This window comes from Spermophilus citellus (assembly GCF_964194105.1).
Source record: "Spermophilus citellus genome assembly, chromosome: 8".
NCBI lineage: Eukaryota > Metazoa > Chordata > Mammalia > Rodentia > Sciuridae > Spermophilus > Spermophilus citellus.
Genome location: NC_138189.1, coordinates 6,340,993 through 6,358,412, shown reverse-complemented (window position 1 = coordinate 6,358,412; position 17,420 = coordinate 6,340,993). Strand labels below are relative to the sequence as shown.

General features: G+C 52.3%; 1 protein-coding gene across 2 annotated transcripts in view; it reads left to right on the top strand.

Annotated features, from left to right (window-relative positions):
- The window catches only part of WDR1 (WD repeat domain 1), a 40,796-nt gene extending 24,041 nt beyond the window's left edge, over positions 1-16,755 (top strand). Inside the window, exons 6-16 of one of the 2 annotated variants that reach the window (XM_081304099.1) lie at positions 180-257; positions 463-543; positions 804-1,037; positions 3,775-3,864; positions 5,767-5,921; positions 7,467-7,554; positions 10,199-10,309; positions 13,214-13,387; positions 13,631-13,775; positions 14,052-14,092; positions 15,640-16,755. In XM_081304099.1, coding sequence (XP_081160225.1) covers positions 180-257; positions 463-543; positions 804-1,037; positions 3,775-3,864; positions 5,767-5,921; positions 7,467-7,554; positions 10,199-10,309; positions 13,214-13,387; positions 13,631-13,775; positions 14,052-14,083 — 1,188 coding nt within the window. In that variant the 3' untranslated portion in view covers positions 14,084-14,092; positions 15,640-16,755. The remainder of the gene's footprint in view (positions 1-179; positions 258-462; positions 544-803; positions 1,038-3,774; positions 3,865-5,766; positions 5,922-7,466; positions 7,555-10,198; positions 10,310-13,213; positions 13,388-13,630; positions 13,776-14,051; positions 14,093-15,639) is intronic. The other variant, XM_081304098.1, reaches the window with a different exon arrangement.
- The last annotated feature ends 665 nt before the right edge of the window (positions 16,756-17,420 follow it).

Here is a 17,420-nt window from a genome sequence, read left to right as displayed (position 1 = left end):
GGGCAGCAGAGCCGAGGAGGCTGAATTGAGCACTGGGGGCCACTGCCTGGATTTTTTCTGAGCACTGGCATTTTCTTGGGACTTGAGATTCCCATGCCTAGCTAGTGTGGGAGGAAGCTGTGCATGTCATAGAGAATGCTCCTAAAGTTGGTCTGCTGGTAACTGTCCTCTTCCCACAGGACCACAGCCGCTTTGTCAACTGTGTGCGATTCTCTCCTGATGGAAACAGATTTGCCACAGCCAGTGCTGATGGCCAGGTAAGGGTCAGGGGCGGGCAGTGGACAGGCAGGCCTCCAAGCGCCCTCCACTCTCCCACCTCCTAAGGCATAGACACAGGGTGTCCTTGTAAAGAGCATGGGAGGCTCAGTCTGTAAAGTCACAGCCCCTGGAGAAATAGGTGCTAATTTCCCAAGGGCATTCACACATTGGTTGCTTGATCCACACGTTTCTGTTTCTTGGAAGATATACATTTATGACGGGAAGACAGGAGAGAAAGTGTGTGCGCTCGGAGAAGGCAAGGCCCACGAGGGAGGAATTTATGCTGTGAGTATGGTCTGATTCCTGGCACGGTGAATGTAATTTGGCCGAGTCTGTGTTCCCAGCCACTGCTGTTCATTTTGAAGTTAAAACTTTGAAAAGGGGGGTAAAGGTGATAAAGTGGAGCTGTGTGGTTACAGGGAGGTGGCAGCGGCTGCCAGTGGCTAGAGTAGAGCCTGGGACTGAGCAGTCCCATCACCTCCCCGCCTTGGCTTTTCCCACTCAGAAATTCTCTGACATTTGACTCCTTATTTTTGTTTGAGTAGATTAGTTGGAGCCCTGATAGCACCCATTTGCTTTCTGCCTCTGGAGACAAAACCTCTAAGATTTGGGATGTCGGCGTGAACTCTGTTGTCAGCACGTTTCCCATGGGCTCCAGTGTTCTGGACCAGCAGCTGGGCTGCCTGTGGCAGAAGGACCACCTGCTCAGCATCTCGTTGTCTGGGTACATCAATTACCTGGACAAGAACAACCCCAGCAAGCCCCTGCGGGTCATCAAGGTGAGGCTTACTCCAGGCTATGGTTCCCCTTTGGAACAGGTAGGAAAAGGACCTGGGTGGCTAGGAAGAGGGGGAACTAAGGCCACGTGGAAACTACAGCGATGCCCCCAGACCTCCTCACCCTCGAGGTTTTGGCAGAAGGCCTGGATACTGGTTGCTTTTCTGGGACATGTTTAGCAGAGGTGGGAGACCAGATGCCAAGTCGGCTTGAGCTACTGTGAAAGCTGGACAGTTGGGCCTGAGGGTTTCAGGGTCAGTGACGATTGTCCTCCCCTGGTTAGGAGAGCCCGGGCTATGCCTAGTGACTGCAAGGCAAGACCAGTGTAGGTGGTAGTGCAGTGTGAGGATGAAGTGGACAGCAAGGACCTGGAGACTGGGCAGTGTGCATTTTTTGGATATGGCCCTCAGTATCAGGGAGCAGTAGCACATGAACTTGGAGGAAGTATGTGAACGTCCAAGGGAGAAAGCCTGGGGAGAATTTGGTGATGGCTTCTGAACCCTTCATGGGAGGACTCAACCGTGCCAGGTGCTGCAGGTTCCTATGCTCCATAGGCCATGTGGGGCCTGCCTTCTTCCTCCACCTGCCCCTGCCACTTTGACCTCTCATGTCCCTGCATCTGCTGGTAGCTCAGGTCACCCTCCCTGACTCTGGTAGTCCACTTGGGTGAGCCCACAACCAGATCCTAAGCCAGGAACCCCATCCTGACAGCTGAGCTTTCTCCTGTGGTTACTTGCTCTGGGTGGAAACCCTAGCACTTCCCTGCCGCCCTGTGGCCTAGCTGCTATGAACTAGGTAACAGTGCCTCAGAGGGTCCAAGCTCTGCAAGGTCATCATCTCCACTTTATAGGTGAATTTCCTTACAGGAAGGGGCCTCCGTGCAAGTGACTCCTTGGGTGGGGAAGCCCAGTGCTGTCCTGAAGACAGGGAATCAGAAGTCCTTCTGTGCATCAGATCCCAGATTCCTTGGGGTGACGAGTATGGAAGGGTTGGGGTGCATAGCCTAAAGGCAGGGAGGTCATGCCTGAGAAGCTAAGCAGGCTTACCAAAGACCGACACTGCTCTGCTGGGCCCCCCAAGAACAATGACAAGAAATTGCACATGCAATTTCTCTAGCTTCCACATGAGAGAAAACATATGGCCTTTGACTTTCTGGGTGTCTTTATTTTGCTTAACATAAGAGCCAGCTTTTTTAATACTCTGGTCATGGAAGGGACACCAGTGACAGCATAGCTATAGGTTGAGAGCTTGCCTCCTTCACAAGGCAGCAAGTGGGCATGCAGGTCCCCAGGGTCTTGCTGAGCATAGGTTCTGTCATCTGGTCAGGCAGGCTTAGATTCCCAGCAAGGGCACCACTGGTTTGACCACACTTTAAGTAGCAGGATGGGCCAGATGCTGTTGAGAAGAGATCCTCTGGCTCATAATGCTCCTTACAGGGACACATAATTGAGTTCACCCCCATGTTTCCACCAGAAAGATGGAAATGACTCACTGGTTCTCCATCCTGCCAAGAACTGTGTGTACCTTTCTCTGAGGGTAAATGCCATATTGTGGTAGCAAGTGGAACCCCACAAAATGCTTGGAAATTTCCTGGGAAAAAGCCCTGAGCATGCACTGTGCTAGCTGGCACTTGAACTTGATGATAAAGAACAGAGAGACATTGGGGCCGGGGAGAGGTTGATTAGACCACACATCAGCCAGGATTTCTGTTCCAGAAGCAGTTATAGGAGAGGTTAAATGCCACCTCTGGAAGCACGTGTCTGGTTTAGACGAATCCTCTATACATACATACACACACACACACACTCTCTCTCTCTCACACACACACACACACACTCTCTCTCTCTCTCTCTCTCTCTCTCACACACACTCTCTCTCTCTCTCTCTCACACACACACACACACTCTCTCTCTCTCTCTCTCTCTTTCTCTCTCTCTCTCTCACACACACACACTCTCTCTCTCTCTCTCTCTCTCTCACACACACACACACACTCTCTCTCTCTCACACACACACACACACTCTCTCTCTCTCTCTCTCTCTCTCTCTCTCTCTCACACACACTCTCTCTCACACACTCTCTCTCTCTCTCACACACACACTCTCTCTCTCTCTCTCTCTCTCTCTCTCTCTCTCACACACACACACACACACACACACACACACACACACTCATGCACCCTAGTCCCTAGCAGTCAAGGAGGTTCAGGTAGGGGTGTCAGGTCTTTGGACAGCTTTGGTTGGGAGTGGGCATTTGGGAGAGAACCTCACCAGGCAGAGCCCGAAGCCAGAGTGGCAAGCCTGCTGTGTGAGCACTAATTACCCTCATGTCCACCTCATCCAGTGCAAGGTGGAATCCAGATAGGCTTCTCACCTGTGATAGGCAGGAGCAGCATTTCCTCCTATAGGTGGCTTGAAAGTGGCTGGGCAAAGGCATATATGTTGACAGTGAAAGGCTCAAGTGCTGCTGTTATGGGACCATGTCCTTGGAGCCAGTGCCTGGGAGGAGGCACAAAATGGCATGGGTTTGTCAGATGATTGATCAACCATGGGGAGACCAGCTGCAGTTTGTGGAACATGTATATGGGCATTGTGGCGACCAGTGTCTCTGCATCCTCACCTGCACATGTTGAGGGACCTGTTTCCTCCCTCTCACCAGAAGAGTGACTGACAAGTTAAGTTGCAGAGGGCAGGGCGGCAAGTCCTCAGCTCACCCTGCCCTGGCCTTCTCCTCCACAGGGCCACAGTAAGTCAATCCAGTGTCTGACGGTGCACAAAAACGGCGGCAAGTCCTACATCTACTCTGGGAGCCACGATGGGCACATTAATATCCTTTGACTCAGGGAGCTGGCTCTAGCCTCTGGCAGGATTTCTTCTTCCCACGGTGCTGGAGGTCAGACCAGCCAGGTGGCATAGCGCCAGCACCAAGCTTTGAGCAGCGCTGCCCTCTGTGGTGTGTGGCCTGCACTGAGGGCTCCTAGTCTCAGGCTGTGGACTCAGGAAGCCCTGCAGCCACTGCACAGCCAGGCACTTCTTGCTGTGCAGTTCAGTATGCTGCTTGGCGTCTCTGAACATGAGCTTCTTTTCTTATGAAGGACAGCTGGTGCTAACCTTGTCCCTGTCACAGGCAGTGGAGTTATTGGGTCTTAGAATTCAGAAGGTCTTAGAAACCCCTTGATGGAGTCTTGAAAATGGAAAAACAAGCTGAAAGAGATAAGATTTCTTCCTCAGAGTCACACAGCCAGTGAACAACACAGCTGGGACCAGAAGTCCCAAGGAGGTTCCATGTGGCTCCTCAGTGACATTCCCTGGAGATATGTGGGCCCCCCACACACACACACACTAGCTCCCCTGTCCAAGGGTTCCTATTGTGCCTTCTGTCCTCGGAGGACACACTGAAGCCCTGGGCAGCCACTCCAGGGTAGATGGGGCCCAGGCGCCTGCACACTCCGTTGAGTCAGCAGTCACTGTTTCCTTCTGCCCTCTGCCATGTATATTCCCGCAGGGCCAGGCCACCCTGTATGTAGATAGCCTTTGTTCTGCATGCCACTGTCCCTCCTGGAGTGGGCTGCTCCAAACCCCTTTCTTCACGCCTCAGAAGCCCACCTTGTCTCTTTAGGGCTTTGAGGTTTTTGTAAGACTCTCTCTGCCCCACTGGATGGGAGGAAAAGCATCACAGCTGGTGGCAGACAAGGCCCGAGGACAGTCTCCTGTGGTCACAGTTGGACCTCAGCAGGCCCTGGGCACTGCTCTCTTGTCCCAGTGTCAGGACTTTAAAGTTCCTGACTTTAGCCATGTCTTGCACCTGGCTGGACTCACCCCAGCAGTGTCAACCTTGAACACACAGTCAGCTTCCAAAGAACCATGATCTTCATTGAAAATAAGATTCTTATTTGTCAGTGTAAAAGTAGTCTCATTGCTTAAGCCACAACTTACACCTAGACACCTCAGGCTCAGAAACTGTACACTGGCCCATAGAAAGGTGTGTCACCCCAGGGCTGTCACCTAGCATCACCTGGTGAGCAATGTTGCATAGCCAGCCTCACTGGGGTGGCCATGGGCTTGACTGTGTGTATCAGAAAACAAATGAGACGGCCTACTTGCCCAGAGTTCCAGCAGACAGTGTCCATCTGAGCTGTCCACTAGCTGTCTAGTTAGTTGCTTGTGAACCACCTCTGAGGGCACTTCCATGAGTCATTAGTGGACATCCCTTATTCAGACATTTTGGGGCTGGATTATTTTCAAATTTGGAAATATTTGCATATACAAGTTTGCAGGGGACTCAAGTCTAAACACAAAATTGCAGTAGTTTTATAGTATACCTAGTATACCTTATACCCTGAAAGTAACTTTATGTACAGTATTTTTAACATGCCTGCATTTTGACTGTACCATCATGTGAATGAGTGGGATTTTCATTTACAGGATCATGTCCACACAGAAAGTTTCAGACTTTAGCACTTTCTGGGCTGGGGATGCTTGATCTGTGCTGTCACAGATAGGATTCCATGTTCTGGAGCAGTCAGGCTCTTACCACCTCAGCCCATGGAGTCGGACAACCTGCTGCCCTGCAGTCAGGGCACTGCACTGCTTTCTGAAATGCTGGGCTTGAATGTCTGGGAGGGTGCCTGTGTCCTCTCAACTGCTTTGCTGCTCTTTCTGGGCCTCCTGGGTAAGGGATTGCTATGGCAGGCACCACCCTTCTGAGGCCATCCTTAACCCTGCCCACATTATTGGGATTCAGAGACAGGGGAAAATGACTCCTTTTCTGGAAAAGGCCACACGAATCAGGTGTCCAGGATGACTGTGGATGAGTCTGGGCAGCTCGTCAGCTGCAGCATGGATGACACTGTGCGCTATACCAACCTCATGCTGAGGGACTACAGGTGAGAGCTGCCTGTGGGGCCAGGGATGGGCTGGAGGGGTCCAGAATGAGCCACTGCTGCCCACAAAGGGCCCACACTAGGAGAAGTGGCTTTTCTCGGTGATGTTTTATTTGCTCTTTCCACTTCTAAGCATTGTTCTGTTGTCAGGTCTGAGCTACAGGGTCCATGTGACCTACATGTAGCTCCTAAAACAGTGACCAGGGGTAGGCTCTGTCCTGGGAGTGAATAGCAGATCATACACCTGCTCTTCTGGAGCTTGATGGGCCTCCTGTACCTCTTTTCTCGTCAGTAAAGATGGGTGATGATGGAGTCCCAGGCTAGTGGAAAGGTCAGTCAAGTGAGGCCCTCAGGGCACCTGACTTTGGCACAGAGCACATACCTGCTCAAGCATGAGATGGGTACACAGGCACTGATTCAGAGATGCTGTCCTCCTGGCTTTGCTCTGATGTCTTCAAATGACAAGTCATTAGAGCTTAGAGAATAGCTGTTATCAAGGGACCAGAAGTTCCAGGTGCAGGTGAGGGGCAGTGGAGGGAGCGCTGCATGTCCCTAATGTGGGGCGTAGAGACTTTCAGACTTGACAGGGCCTCTTGACCCCATGTCCCCACACCTGGGGTTGACCCTCCCTTGCCCTGTGCTGCTGTCCTATGCAGACCCCAGCTTTTTGCCTGGGACCTGTCTCACCTGGGGTCAAGGATCCTGGGGAACAGCTGAGCCTCCTAGGCACTGTAGCCTGCTTAAGTGTGTGCACTTGATACTCATGCCTCACTGGCTCACTGACAGCCTCTGACCCTGTCATATCTCCTGTCAAGGCATCCAGTGTCTGCTGCTCTGTGGTGACCCTGTTCCTAACATGTCCCTTGTGAAGGTCTTCCTATGGGCAGGCCATGGCCACACGCTCCAAGAGAACCCAAGACTCTCAAAAAGCTAGCCACAGCCTGGGGACCTTGCAGAGCCCGTCCAGGGAACCACTGGGCTCCACATTTGGCCCAGCTGAATGGAAGTGTTCTCAGTTTACAGTTTGCAAGAAGTGGGTGCATGTGTAAGTTATTCAGGGATGATTTTTTATAGCATTAGCCAAGACAAAAGGAAGGTAATGTCTATGAAAGGTAATGAAATCTTAAGTTCTGCTACTGGCAAGAATGGTCCTACCATTACCGTTGGGAGGGAGCAGAGCTCAATTCTGTCGTAGCAAAAAACTTGGGTTTGATCTGCAGCCCTTGGGACAGAAGCTGAGCTTTGGTGGAATTGATAGGGTGGCAGGGTCCTGTCACAGGTAAATAGGAACAGACTGTTCACTTCCTTTCCCCACCTCCTTTACCACAGCTAGTCTCCCATCATAATTGGCCACCACTGCCATAGAGTAAGGTGTCTTTTTTTTTTTTTTTTAAACCACCCTCCATAATGTAGCAGATTGCTCCTTCAGTGTAGGTTACAGCAGGATCTCCTCCTGCATGGCTAAGTGTGTGGTTTTGCAGTGCACATATATTGAACACCTGTGCCAAGCTGCTTGCATGTGGAAGTGATGCTTTCCTCTCTCCACAGTGGACAAGGAGTTGTGAAACTGGATGTTCAACCAAAGTGCGTAGCCGTCGGCCCTGGGGGATATGCTGTGGTCGTGTGCATCGGGCAGGTATGGATCTGGCTCATTCTGGCTGCAGGTAGTGGAATAGGGGGTTGAAGCTTCCAACTGTGATGTCTAGTGTCTAAATGCCACTCATGTCCCATGTGGCAGTAACTGCGGCCAGCACTTTTGTCTAGCACCCATTGGCACTGTGCCATGCTCCCTGCCGTCGTACCAGTTAGGCAGAGCATTGCCCCCAATTTATAAATAAGGGATGCATTGCTACCTGTGGTCAGGCAGGTAAAAGGGCAGGGCTGGGATCTGTCTCTAAACAGCAGACCACACTGCAGCCCATTAACCCATTGGGTCTGTGAGGGGCTTGGCTAGATGGTCCTGTCATGTCTGTGTTCACATCCCAGCCCTGCTGCATTGGAGCTGTGCAACTTCAGGCACTTGCCTCACCCTCTCTGCGCATTACAAACTCACATATGATCATGTCAGACTCCTATCTTAAGCTCCTTTAACAAAAAAGGAAGCTAAAGTTTAGAGCTGTCTGATGACATTGCCAGGCCTCGTGCTGGCAGGGTGACACCAAGGCTGAGTGGGCTGACTGCACAGCCTGGGTTCCCTTTCCCACACTGAGGCCACTCACTTCTCTTTTGGAACTTCTGGAACACAGTGCCCTTGATTATGATCCATACCTGACCCACTTGAACAGGATTTTGTTTCATGGTGCGTGTCATCTTGTCAGCAGCCTGGAATCCTGCGGTGTGGACAGGGAAGTCAGGTGGTGACAGGCCCAATGACAATCCATGCTAAAGAAAGCTGCCATTCTGGATGCACCCACCCTTCCCTGGGTCTGTGAACCCAATTGCTTCAGGGAGAATGAATTTCTGTGTGTCCCAGATAACAGGAACTCCCTGCCAAGTAATTATCACACAGCCTGAATGGCCAGTTGGGCACAGAAGGAGCATGGGACGCCTGGGGTGGGAACTGCTTCTCCACATGGGAGAAGCCTCAGCATCAGGACCCCAGCCCTTCTAGGCAGTGGGGGAGGATGTGGGTATGGCCTTCTCTTTGCGCAGGACCTGTAGCAGAGTGCTTGCTCCCTGCCTCCGAGCTACATGGTGAGAGTTACCAGAGGTGGGCAGGTAGGGGCCCAGCCAGCTGCTGCTCAGGAAGTGCTGGTGAGCTTCCCTGCAGCATCCTAGCAGTCCAGGGAACAGGCTCCCAGAAGTCTCAGGGGCCCAAGGAAGTGCATGTGTACCTTCTACTTACCTGCCATGACTCACCTGGTTCTCAGGGGCATCTGTGACTCCTGTCCAGGTGAGGAGTTCTGCAGGGGCCCATTATAGCTCATGTGACCAGGAGCACTGCAAATGGCCTGAGACATTAGATCAGAAAAGCCAGGTTCAAGTCTAGTTTCTGGAGGTTCAGGCAGGTATGTGTGCCCTCATCCACACCTGTCAGAGGCAAGGCTGCTTCTTCCTGTGGCAGGTAGACAGCAGAGGGGTACATGAAGTGCTGGCCACCCCAGCACAGAAGAGAGGCCCCTGAGGAGGCAGGGGCCACACTTAGGAAAAGGAGTATGATGGAACCAAGCCAAAACTGTCAACACACCAAGGCCATGCTGTCTGGGAGCAGTCTAGGAAGTTACAATTCAGGGCAGACAGGAGGAGGAGGGTTCCATGCATGTGTAGGACCTCTGCTGGGTACCTCCGTCCTGGGTGGCAGCCAGAGGCGGGGATTCTTGATTTCTGGGCATGAGTCCCAGCTCAACCCCTTGAGGGCTGTGGGCCTCTCGGGCATGTGTCATAAGTTCTCTCTGCCCTGTTTCTCCCTTGTGACATGAGACAACTGCTCCCTGCTATCTCTAGGTCTGAGTGCTCCTGGTGAGACAGGTGGCCCTCCTCTGGCTGACAGCAAGATGCTGCTTGGTTACTGTTCCTAGTGCCTGGTTCCTCCTGGGCATGCAGTCTAGACCTTGCTGGGCTCTCATCCCTTGGACCATTTGTGGATTCTTCATGAACAGTAGATGGCAGGGCTAGAATCAGGCTACTGCCTACTTGCAGAGCCCTGGACACCTAGGCTGGCACATCCCGTGTTCTAAGGACTGAGACCAGTGCAGTTTGGCCACCCCAGGCAGTCTTCTTGCCCCTTTCAGCAGAATCCGGAGGGCCCACGGAGGTGGGTGTCTTCTTTCCGCAGAGCAGCTGGGCTTTCAGGCCCCCACTGTGATGCCCCTCCACCTCACCCTCCCCTCTGGGTCCATAAGAGCTCTGCTGCTGGCCTACTGGGCTCAGGCAAACACTGGGCACTGAGTTTGTTGTGTTGTCTGCCATGTAGACACCCAGCTGTACCAGGCGACATGTGTTCATGACAGGTACTGGCTGTGTCTTCTGTCTTGAGAAACCAGAGCCTGAATCCCCACATGCTATGCCATCACCCCACCCTTTAGAGTCATGTCCCTGCTGCTTTCCCTCTGTCCCTGTCCTTCAGAGACCTCCACAGCTTTCCAGAAACTGGTTCCCATATTTGGTCGTAATGTAGTGACGACAGTAATGGCCAACATTACTGAGATACTGGCTGACAGGGCCTGTCACTGTCCCACTCGACTGGGGTCAAAGGCTGGAACTGACCCTGGGCTATGCTCAGAGCCCAGGTCCACCAGGATGAGGAGCACTGCCTCACCGCTGCTCCGCTCCTCCTGCAGATTGTCCTGCTGAAGGACCAGAAGAAGTGTTTCAGCATCGACAGTCCTGGCTACGAGCCGGAAGTCGTGGCAGTGCACCCTGCTGGGGACACAGTGGCTGTCGGAGGCACGGTAAATAAAGTCTTTTCCTTTCTCCTTTGCCCTCCAACCTGTGTATGAGCAGTTTAGGGACTGCGTGAGCTGTGTGAGTGCTGGGGAGGTGGGAGCCTCTCTGGTTCCTGGCACGGCCAGTTTGCTGAGGTCCGTGGGTGTGTCGCCTGTGGTGGGCAGACAGCATCGCCAGAGGTATGTTGGTGAGCTGGGCCATGTTTGCACTGTGGTCATTCTATCTGTAGACCTTTAGTAAGTGTCCTCTGGGCCACAGTGTGGCCAAGGTGTCCCCAGGCTTTAGGAGCCCAGGGACCAAGACACTAAGGGTGGCAAACAGGTCAGGGAGCCACCTAGGAGGGGACATTTTGGCCATGGAGTAGGAGTCAACCCTGCATGTTTGAGGGGTGAGAGGGAACAATAAGGGTGGTGTACCTTGGTTTCTCTTGGTTAGACTCATAGCTGGCAGGAGAACAATGAAAGAATACCTGACATCCTCTGGGTAAAACATTAACCTGGTCATTTTCGTTTGCCTTGAGTTCTGGCTTCTGTTCATTTACAGCATAATTCTTATCACCTTTAGTAGCTACAAGTCCAGGCACACAGAGCAGTTATCATTTGTTAGGCCGAGTCCTAAAGGCTTCACAGGCAGCCCGTGCCCTCCTCTCCCTGTCCTAGGAGAGCAGTGCCTCTGATTGAGTCCCACCACTAAGGATCATACACACCCTTGAACCCTTGAGGAAAGCAATCTCTCGCCCTGCTCAGGCCAGGCTCCAGGGCCAGCCTGCTGGGTGCAGGTCAGCTTCTTGCCCCAGCCAGCTGTGGCCCTCAGGAAGCCGCAATGTGTAAAGATGCTGACGAGCTTCCTCACAGCTGTCCAGGCACGAGCAAGAAGGGCTTTGCCTAGTGCCTGGCATGTGGGAACATGCTGTAGCGCCAGCTCTGCAGCTTGCACCCTGCCTGCCCATCGGCAGCCCCACACCCTGCCTCACAAGCTGTTCCTGCACTCACTGCTTTGGCTTACGGAAGGGTATGAGACCAAGGGCCATAGGATCAGCCAGTTGGTGACTCCCCGACTCCCTCAAGGGAGTCCCCCCCACCCCAAGAGCCGTTTCCCACCTAGAGCCCATCTGCTGTTTCCAGCCTGGCCTCACTGGTCTGAGCCCGTACTGCCCTGGCTGCTGGCTGCCTTCACAGCCCCATTGGGGCTCATGAGGCCTGTTAGACCTGTTGCTCCATTTGGTTTCTTGCTGGTTGGGAAAAAGCTGACCTTGGGGTCATTCTGACCAGGAGGGTGGGTCTGGCACCTCAATCACAACTACAGTTTACTGCTGTTAGTGTCACCATCCTCGGTGATCCTAGTGATATGTAGACCTTGCCATCTCTACTTTTCACAAATGTAAAACATTACCTTTGGCCAGCTAAATAGCTGAAGTAACCCATGTCTGTGGCTGCACCTGCTGTCCTGTGCCTGAGCCATGCAGCTCCTGCCCAGGAGCAGCCCCTCACCCACCTCTTCCTTTTGGCTCTGGTTGGCAGCACCACGGGCCCCATAGGCCCATCGTGCTCCTTGCTTTGCCGTGAGGGTCCATCACTTTTCCACCCCCTCTTGCCTGTACCCAAGCCCAGCCCTATTTCCAGTGGCTGTTGTCCCCATGGCTCTGCTCTGGAGCTCTGGGCCTGTCACTGTTCTCCTTCCCCACACTGGCCTTTCCTGGTCCATCTCCAGCTGCCCTCTGGCATGTTCGCCTGTTCATGAGGGGTGGACAGCCAGGTCCTTGGCACATTTGGGTCTGAGCCTAGTGACCCCCTTCTGTGCCCTCATTACCACGCCCTGCTCCTTAGACCTTGAATTGTTTCCTATTGGGTGAGAAGGTGCCCTTCACATGGTCACAAGGAGGAGGAAGCTGAGTTAGCTCCCCACCCCCACCACACCCGATTCTCAGGCTTCCACAGTGCCCATTGCCCTGGTATCTCCTAGTCTAGCCACACGTCTTTATGAGCCACGTGGGCCACAGCTCTGTGCTTGCAGTGCTCTTTCTCATGTACTACACTCAGTAGGCTTCGTTTGTTTCAATGACATGGTAACATTTCAGCAAGTCAGTGTCTCTCAGCTTATTTAGCCTGATGTTATGTTTGGTGGTTGATGCCATTATCTCCTGGGTGCACCTTGAGCCATCTTGGCAATCTGGGAACACACCTTTGATTTGAATGCTTTCCCTGTGGCCGATTTCCTCCTTACCATACCACGAATCCCTGACCCCTTGCTACCAGTAGGCATCAAGAGTCCAGGAAGGGCTCTTGACAGCACAGGAGGACGGGGCTGGGGGGATTCTAGCAGGGTCACTGTACATCTTGTCAGCCCTCACTCCTTCCAGGCATGTGTAACGCTTCTTAGGGCCAGCCCTCAGTGGAACTGGTGGTGACTAAGATGTCAAAGTCCCTGGAAGCTAGGTGTGGCCTCCCTGAAAGGAGGTATCTGAGCACAAGGTGACTGGGAATCTTGCCAGCATGTGGACAGGGAGTGCTCTCCCACTGGAGGGAGCAGGTACCTGTGGAGCACCCTGGAGGGCTGTGCGTGGGTTTCTCCAGATTGGCCTGTGAGCACTGCATGGCATCTGACTGGGTGGGGTGTGAGCAGAAAGAGCAGGCTCCTAAGCATTCAGTGCACAGATTCGGAATAGGGAGGCCTGGAGTTCAGTTCTAATAACCTCCTACTCATTCTTCCCTGCTGGGAGGAAGCCAGGAGAACTGTTAAAGACCTTAGTTGGGGGCTCTTGGTGCCAGGGAAGAAAGAACAGCTCCCCTGTAGCCAGAGCCCTGTTGGCAGGGGAAAAGGCTTGCTTCCTATCAGCATGCCCTTTCCTTTCAAAAGGGGTGAGATCTCCTGCATATCAGGGAGTGACTCCCCTCTGTCCACACCTGCAGGATGGCAATGTCCGTGTGTACTCAATCCTGGGCAGCACACTGAAGGACGAGGGCAAGCTCCTGGAGGCCAAGGGCCCTGTGACAGACGTGGCCTACTCCCATGATGGCGCCTTCCTCGCCGTGTGTGATGCCAGTAAGGTGGTCACCGTGTTCAGCGTTGCTGATGGCTATTCGGTGAGTGGGCCTCAGACCCTTCTGAGCTGGGCAGCATGGTCCTGGAGAACCCATGGCAGGAGGCTCCTGGCTGTGCCTTTTGAGCCTGTCTCCTTGTCCAGACGCCTCTTGTGATTATTTCAAGGAGACAGAGACCCCTAAGTGCTGCCAGCGTAGTGCATGTGCTTAAGGAACGTGGGCCCTCGTGTGGAGGAATTCATTTGAACCCTGACCTTTCCACCTTTGTTTTCAACCTGCAATTAGGAGAACAACGTTTTTTATGGACACCATGCAAAAATCGTCTGCCTGGCCTGGTCACCAGACAACGAGCACTTTGCCTCTGGTGGCATGGACATGATGGTGTACGTCTGGACCCTGAGTGACCCAGAAACTAGAGTCAAGATCCAAGGTGACTCCACCCACACCTTAGCAGGGAATGTCCTAGCGGGGCTTCCAGACCACTCCAGAGACTTGTACCTTGGCTGCTGTCCCCAGGGCTGAGTGTCTAGGGTTATATCGTCATCTAGAGAGGTGACCAGTAGAGTTGGGACTCTCATTCTTTGGCTAACAGAAGGTGCTCTGCTGACCCTAGCAGAGGGACTCTGGGGTACTTCTCCCTGGGTGGCACCTGGGAGCAGGGCTCCTGATGTCTTTCCTATCCACTCTCCTAACTCTCCATCCACAGCCAGCCTTTCCTGTCATGATGGTATCCAGTAGAACGAAAACGTAAGCTGCATGTGGATGGTAGATTTTCTGTTTTGAAAAGAAATATGTCATTTTTAAGAGTATATTTGATTTAGCCCAGCATCTAATCACTTCCACTTATGCTAGCGGCTCATCCGCAAGGCTCTATAGTGGTCTGTGGCTGTCGACCCTGTGTGGGACAGCAAGGTTCTCAAGTTTCCCCTCTTCCCAGGTGCTTCCATGTTGCCCTGGCCACTCCTCTACTCTGCCCACAGAAGAGTACAGCTGGATCCTTTCCTATTTAGGATGACTCGAGTCCACCCCAGAGCTGCAGGGAATGAAGGGTGTGCCAAGGCCCAGGTGGAGGAGGCCTGACAGGTTCCCGGGGGCCGTCCTGGTCTGTAAGGAAGTGTTCAGCCACATAGTAAGAATCAGCAGGCTCATGAGTGAGACCCATCAAGGACCAAATACTGTAGGAGCCAGCAGGGTGGGGAGAAGGGGGTCCTGAACCTGCACTTCAGCCAGGACCTCCAACACCAGTTGCCTCTAGCTTGCCTTCTGTGCCCGAGGGTGAGCTCCGCACCCACCAGTGTGGTGATGTGGATACAGCCCTGAGGTCCAACCATACCTGGGCACCAGCACCATGTGCCACCCGCCTTCAGAGGCTCCTGATAGAGGCCTCATGGCTGACTTCTGGGGCTGTATCTGCTCCTGTCCAGGTGGGACTATAGACCCCAGAGTTGGGGGGCCACCCAGGGTAGGCCCCCCATTCCTGGAACTGGAAAGACCCCCCCCATTTCAGTACCACTGGTGATATGCATAGTAGTCCCTCTGGAGTGATTCCAGGACCTTAGATCATCATAGTTCAAGATCTCCGGTCCCTTGAATAAAGTAGGTATCGATATATAACTTAGACACATCTTCTAGATTACTTATAATACCTAAAACAATGTAACAATGTGTAAATAGTTGTTATACCTTGTTGTTTAGGGAACAGTGAGAAGTCTGTGTTCTGATAGATATAGCCACTGTGGGCAATCTGCAGTTCGGATCCTTGGCTGGTCAAGAACACAGATGCAGAACCCAATTACTGAGACCCCAGGCATCATGGTGCTCACATGTAATCCCCTGACTCGAGAGGAAGGAAGGACTAGGGATCGAGCTCAGCTCGGTAGTAAAGGGACACTGCGTTCAATCCCCAGTACAAAAATAAATCCAGATGCTGAGGATTGGCTGAGTATCTGTTTTCTTATCTAAAACTTTTTGCTTTATGCATGAGAGAGAGGAGTTTTTCTCCCTGTGGAGGGAGAGGACATTTTGGTGTTGGGGAGGAGCTGCTGGGGGATGCAAGCAGAGGCCAAAGATGCTGCTCATCACCTTGCAGTGTCGATAGCTCTAGGCCAACCATGGCTGCTGCCCGCTCCTGTCCTTCCAGGCTTGTCCCTCTGAAGGTGGAAGGGGATCTGGCTGACAGCCACCAGGTTCCCAGAGCCCTGTGGATGGCACAGGCTTGCTTCCATCTTCCTAGACTGAGGTGTACACAGAAGCAGAGAAGGTCCAGCTCCCTAAGTGGCTCCCTTTCTCCCCAGATGCACACCGGCTACACCATGTCAGCAGCCTGGCCTGGCTAGACGAGCACACGCTGGTCACCACCTCCCATGACGCCTCTGTCAAGGAGTGGACAATCACCTACTGAGGACGCCCTCCCCACCCATGGACCGAATCAGGGACTAGTGTTTAACCGCAGCGGAGCATATCCTCTTTAACTGTTTCTGTAACGCGCCCCTCGCCCCCCGCCGCCCAGGAGGGAAGAGGGCCTGGGTGGCCACCTGCGTCCCTGCAGGGTGCTCGTGTCTGTACGCGTCCTTCTGAAAGCTTTAGACAGTAGCAGTTTGCACATGAAAAATAAAGTGAGCACTTAAACAGCGTGTGGAGCGTAACTAAAACCCACAGCCCAACCAGAGCTTGAGAACGCGGAACATTCCAGAGGCAGTAGCCTCCAAAGCACAGAGACCCAGCCCATGACTCTTGCTGTCCCACGGGAGCTTGGGAGCTTGGACAGGGAGTGAGTGGGCTCCCCCTTTCCTCCTGCATAGGGAGGGAAGAAGGGATGCGCATTGCAGCCGACAGGCTGTGTTCTGAGGAGCCCACGTCTGTCTCCCCTGTGGTGTGTCGCCACAGGGCTGCCTCCAGGAACCGCCCCCAGATCACACAGGGGCACACATTAACCCTGGATGTGTTTCTTTTGTCGATTTTGTGCTTGCTTTTAAGAATGGAATTGTGGGGTTTTTTTTTTTTTTTTTAACGTATCTTGACTGTTGTCTGTCATGTTCCCGAGCTAGCGGCTATAGCACCAGGTCCAGGCGTTCAGAGCCCTTATTAGCCAGATTAAGATGTCCTGGTCACCACCATCGTCACACTTCAATGTTCTTGTCTCCCTGCCCCTCTGCCACAGGAGCAAAGGTTAATTTAACAGCAAAGTTGAAGTCACTGTTACCTAATTGTCATCGTTTTTACCTTTTTTTTTTTTTTTTTTAGTGCATAAATTAAAAGTAAGTATAAAGCACCATGATTTGGAGTCTTTTGCGTGTGTCGGAATCACTGGTAAATGTTGGCTGAGAACAATCCCCGCCTTGCACTTGTGAAAACACTTGGAGCGCTTTAAGACATTAGCCTGAGAAATAATTAAATATCTTTTCTCTTCATTGTGGGTCACTGGCTTTGTGTGATGGGGCCTGTGGGGGGGACTCGTGGGAAGGTCTGGGGGACCTTCATGGCTTCAGGTAGCTCCTTCTGGGGCATTTAGATGAAAATAAAATTCCCAAGCATCCAAATAAGCTGTAAAGTGAAAGGTGCTGATCCTGATGGAAAGACATCATAAAATTAGGTAGGAATTTACAATCCCAATAAATGTTTTCTCCTCCTAAGGAGCTAATCAGTGGCTCCTATGATTCATGTATAAAACGGCTATAAATCAGGAAGAGGAGACTAAATATTACTCTGATGTCTAGAGCTGGGGTGGACACTGAATTATTGAATAATGGTGTGGATGAAACTTGTGACAATCTGAGAATGAGGTGGTTACCTTGTCCTTAGACCAGGCCAAGTTAGCTATAGATCAAAGTTCTGAATTTTAGCAAATGGGACCATTTACACTAGAGTACAAGAAGGAAACGAGTTTAATCACAAGCACAAGTGTGGAAGAACAAAAATTAGAGGGTAAAAGGGATATACGTTTGTGTGTATAAATACTTTAAATCCACATTGAAGAGGAAAAAAAATACCATCCACAAAAGCATGACAGACACTACCAGGCCAGAGGATGTGTATGATGTTAGTTTTTCTTTAACACATATTAACGGAAATTACA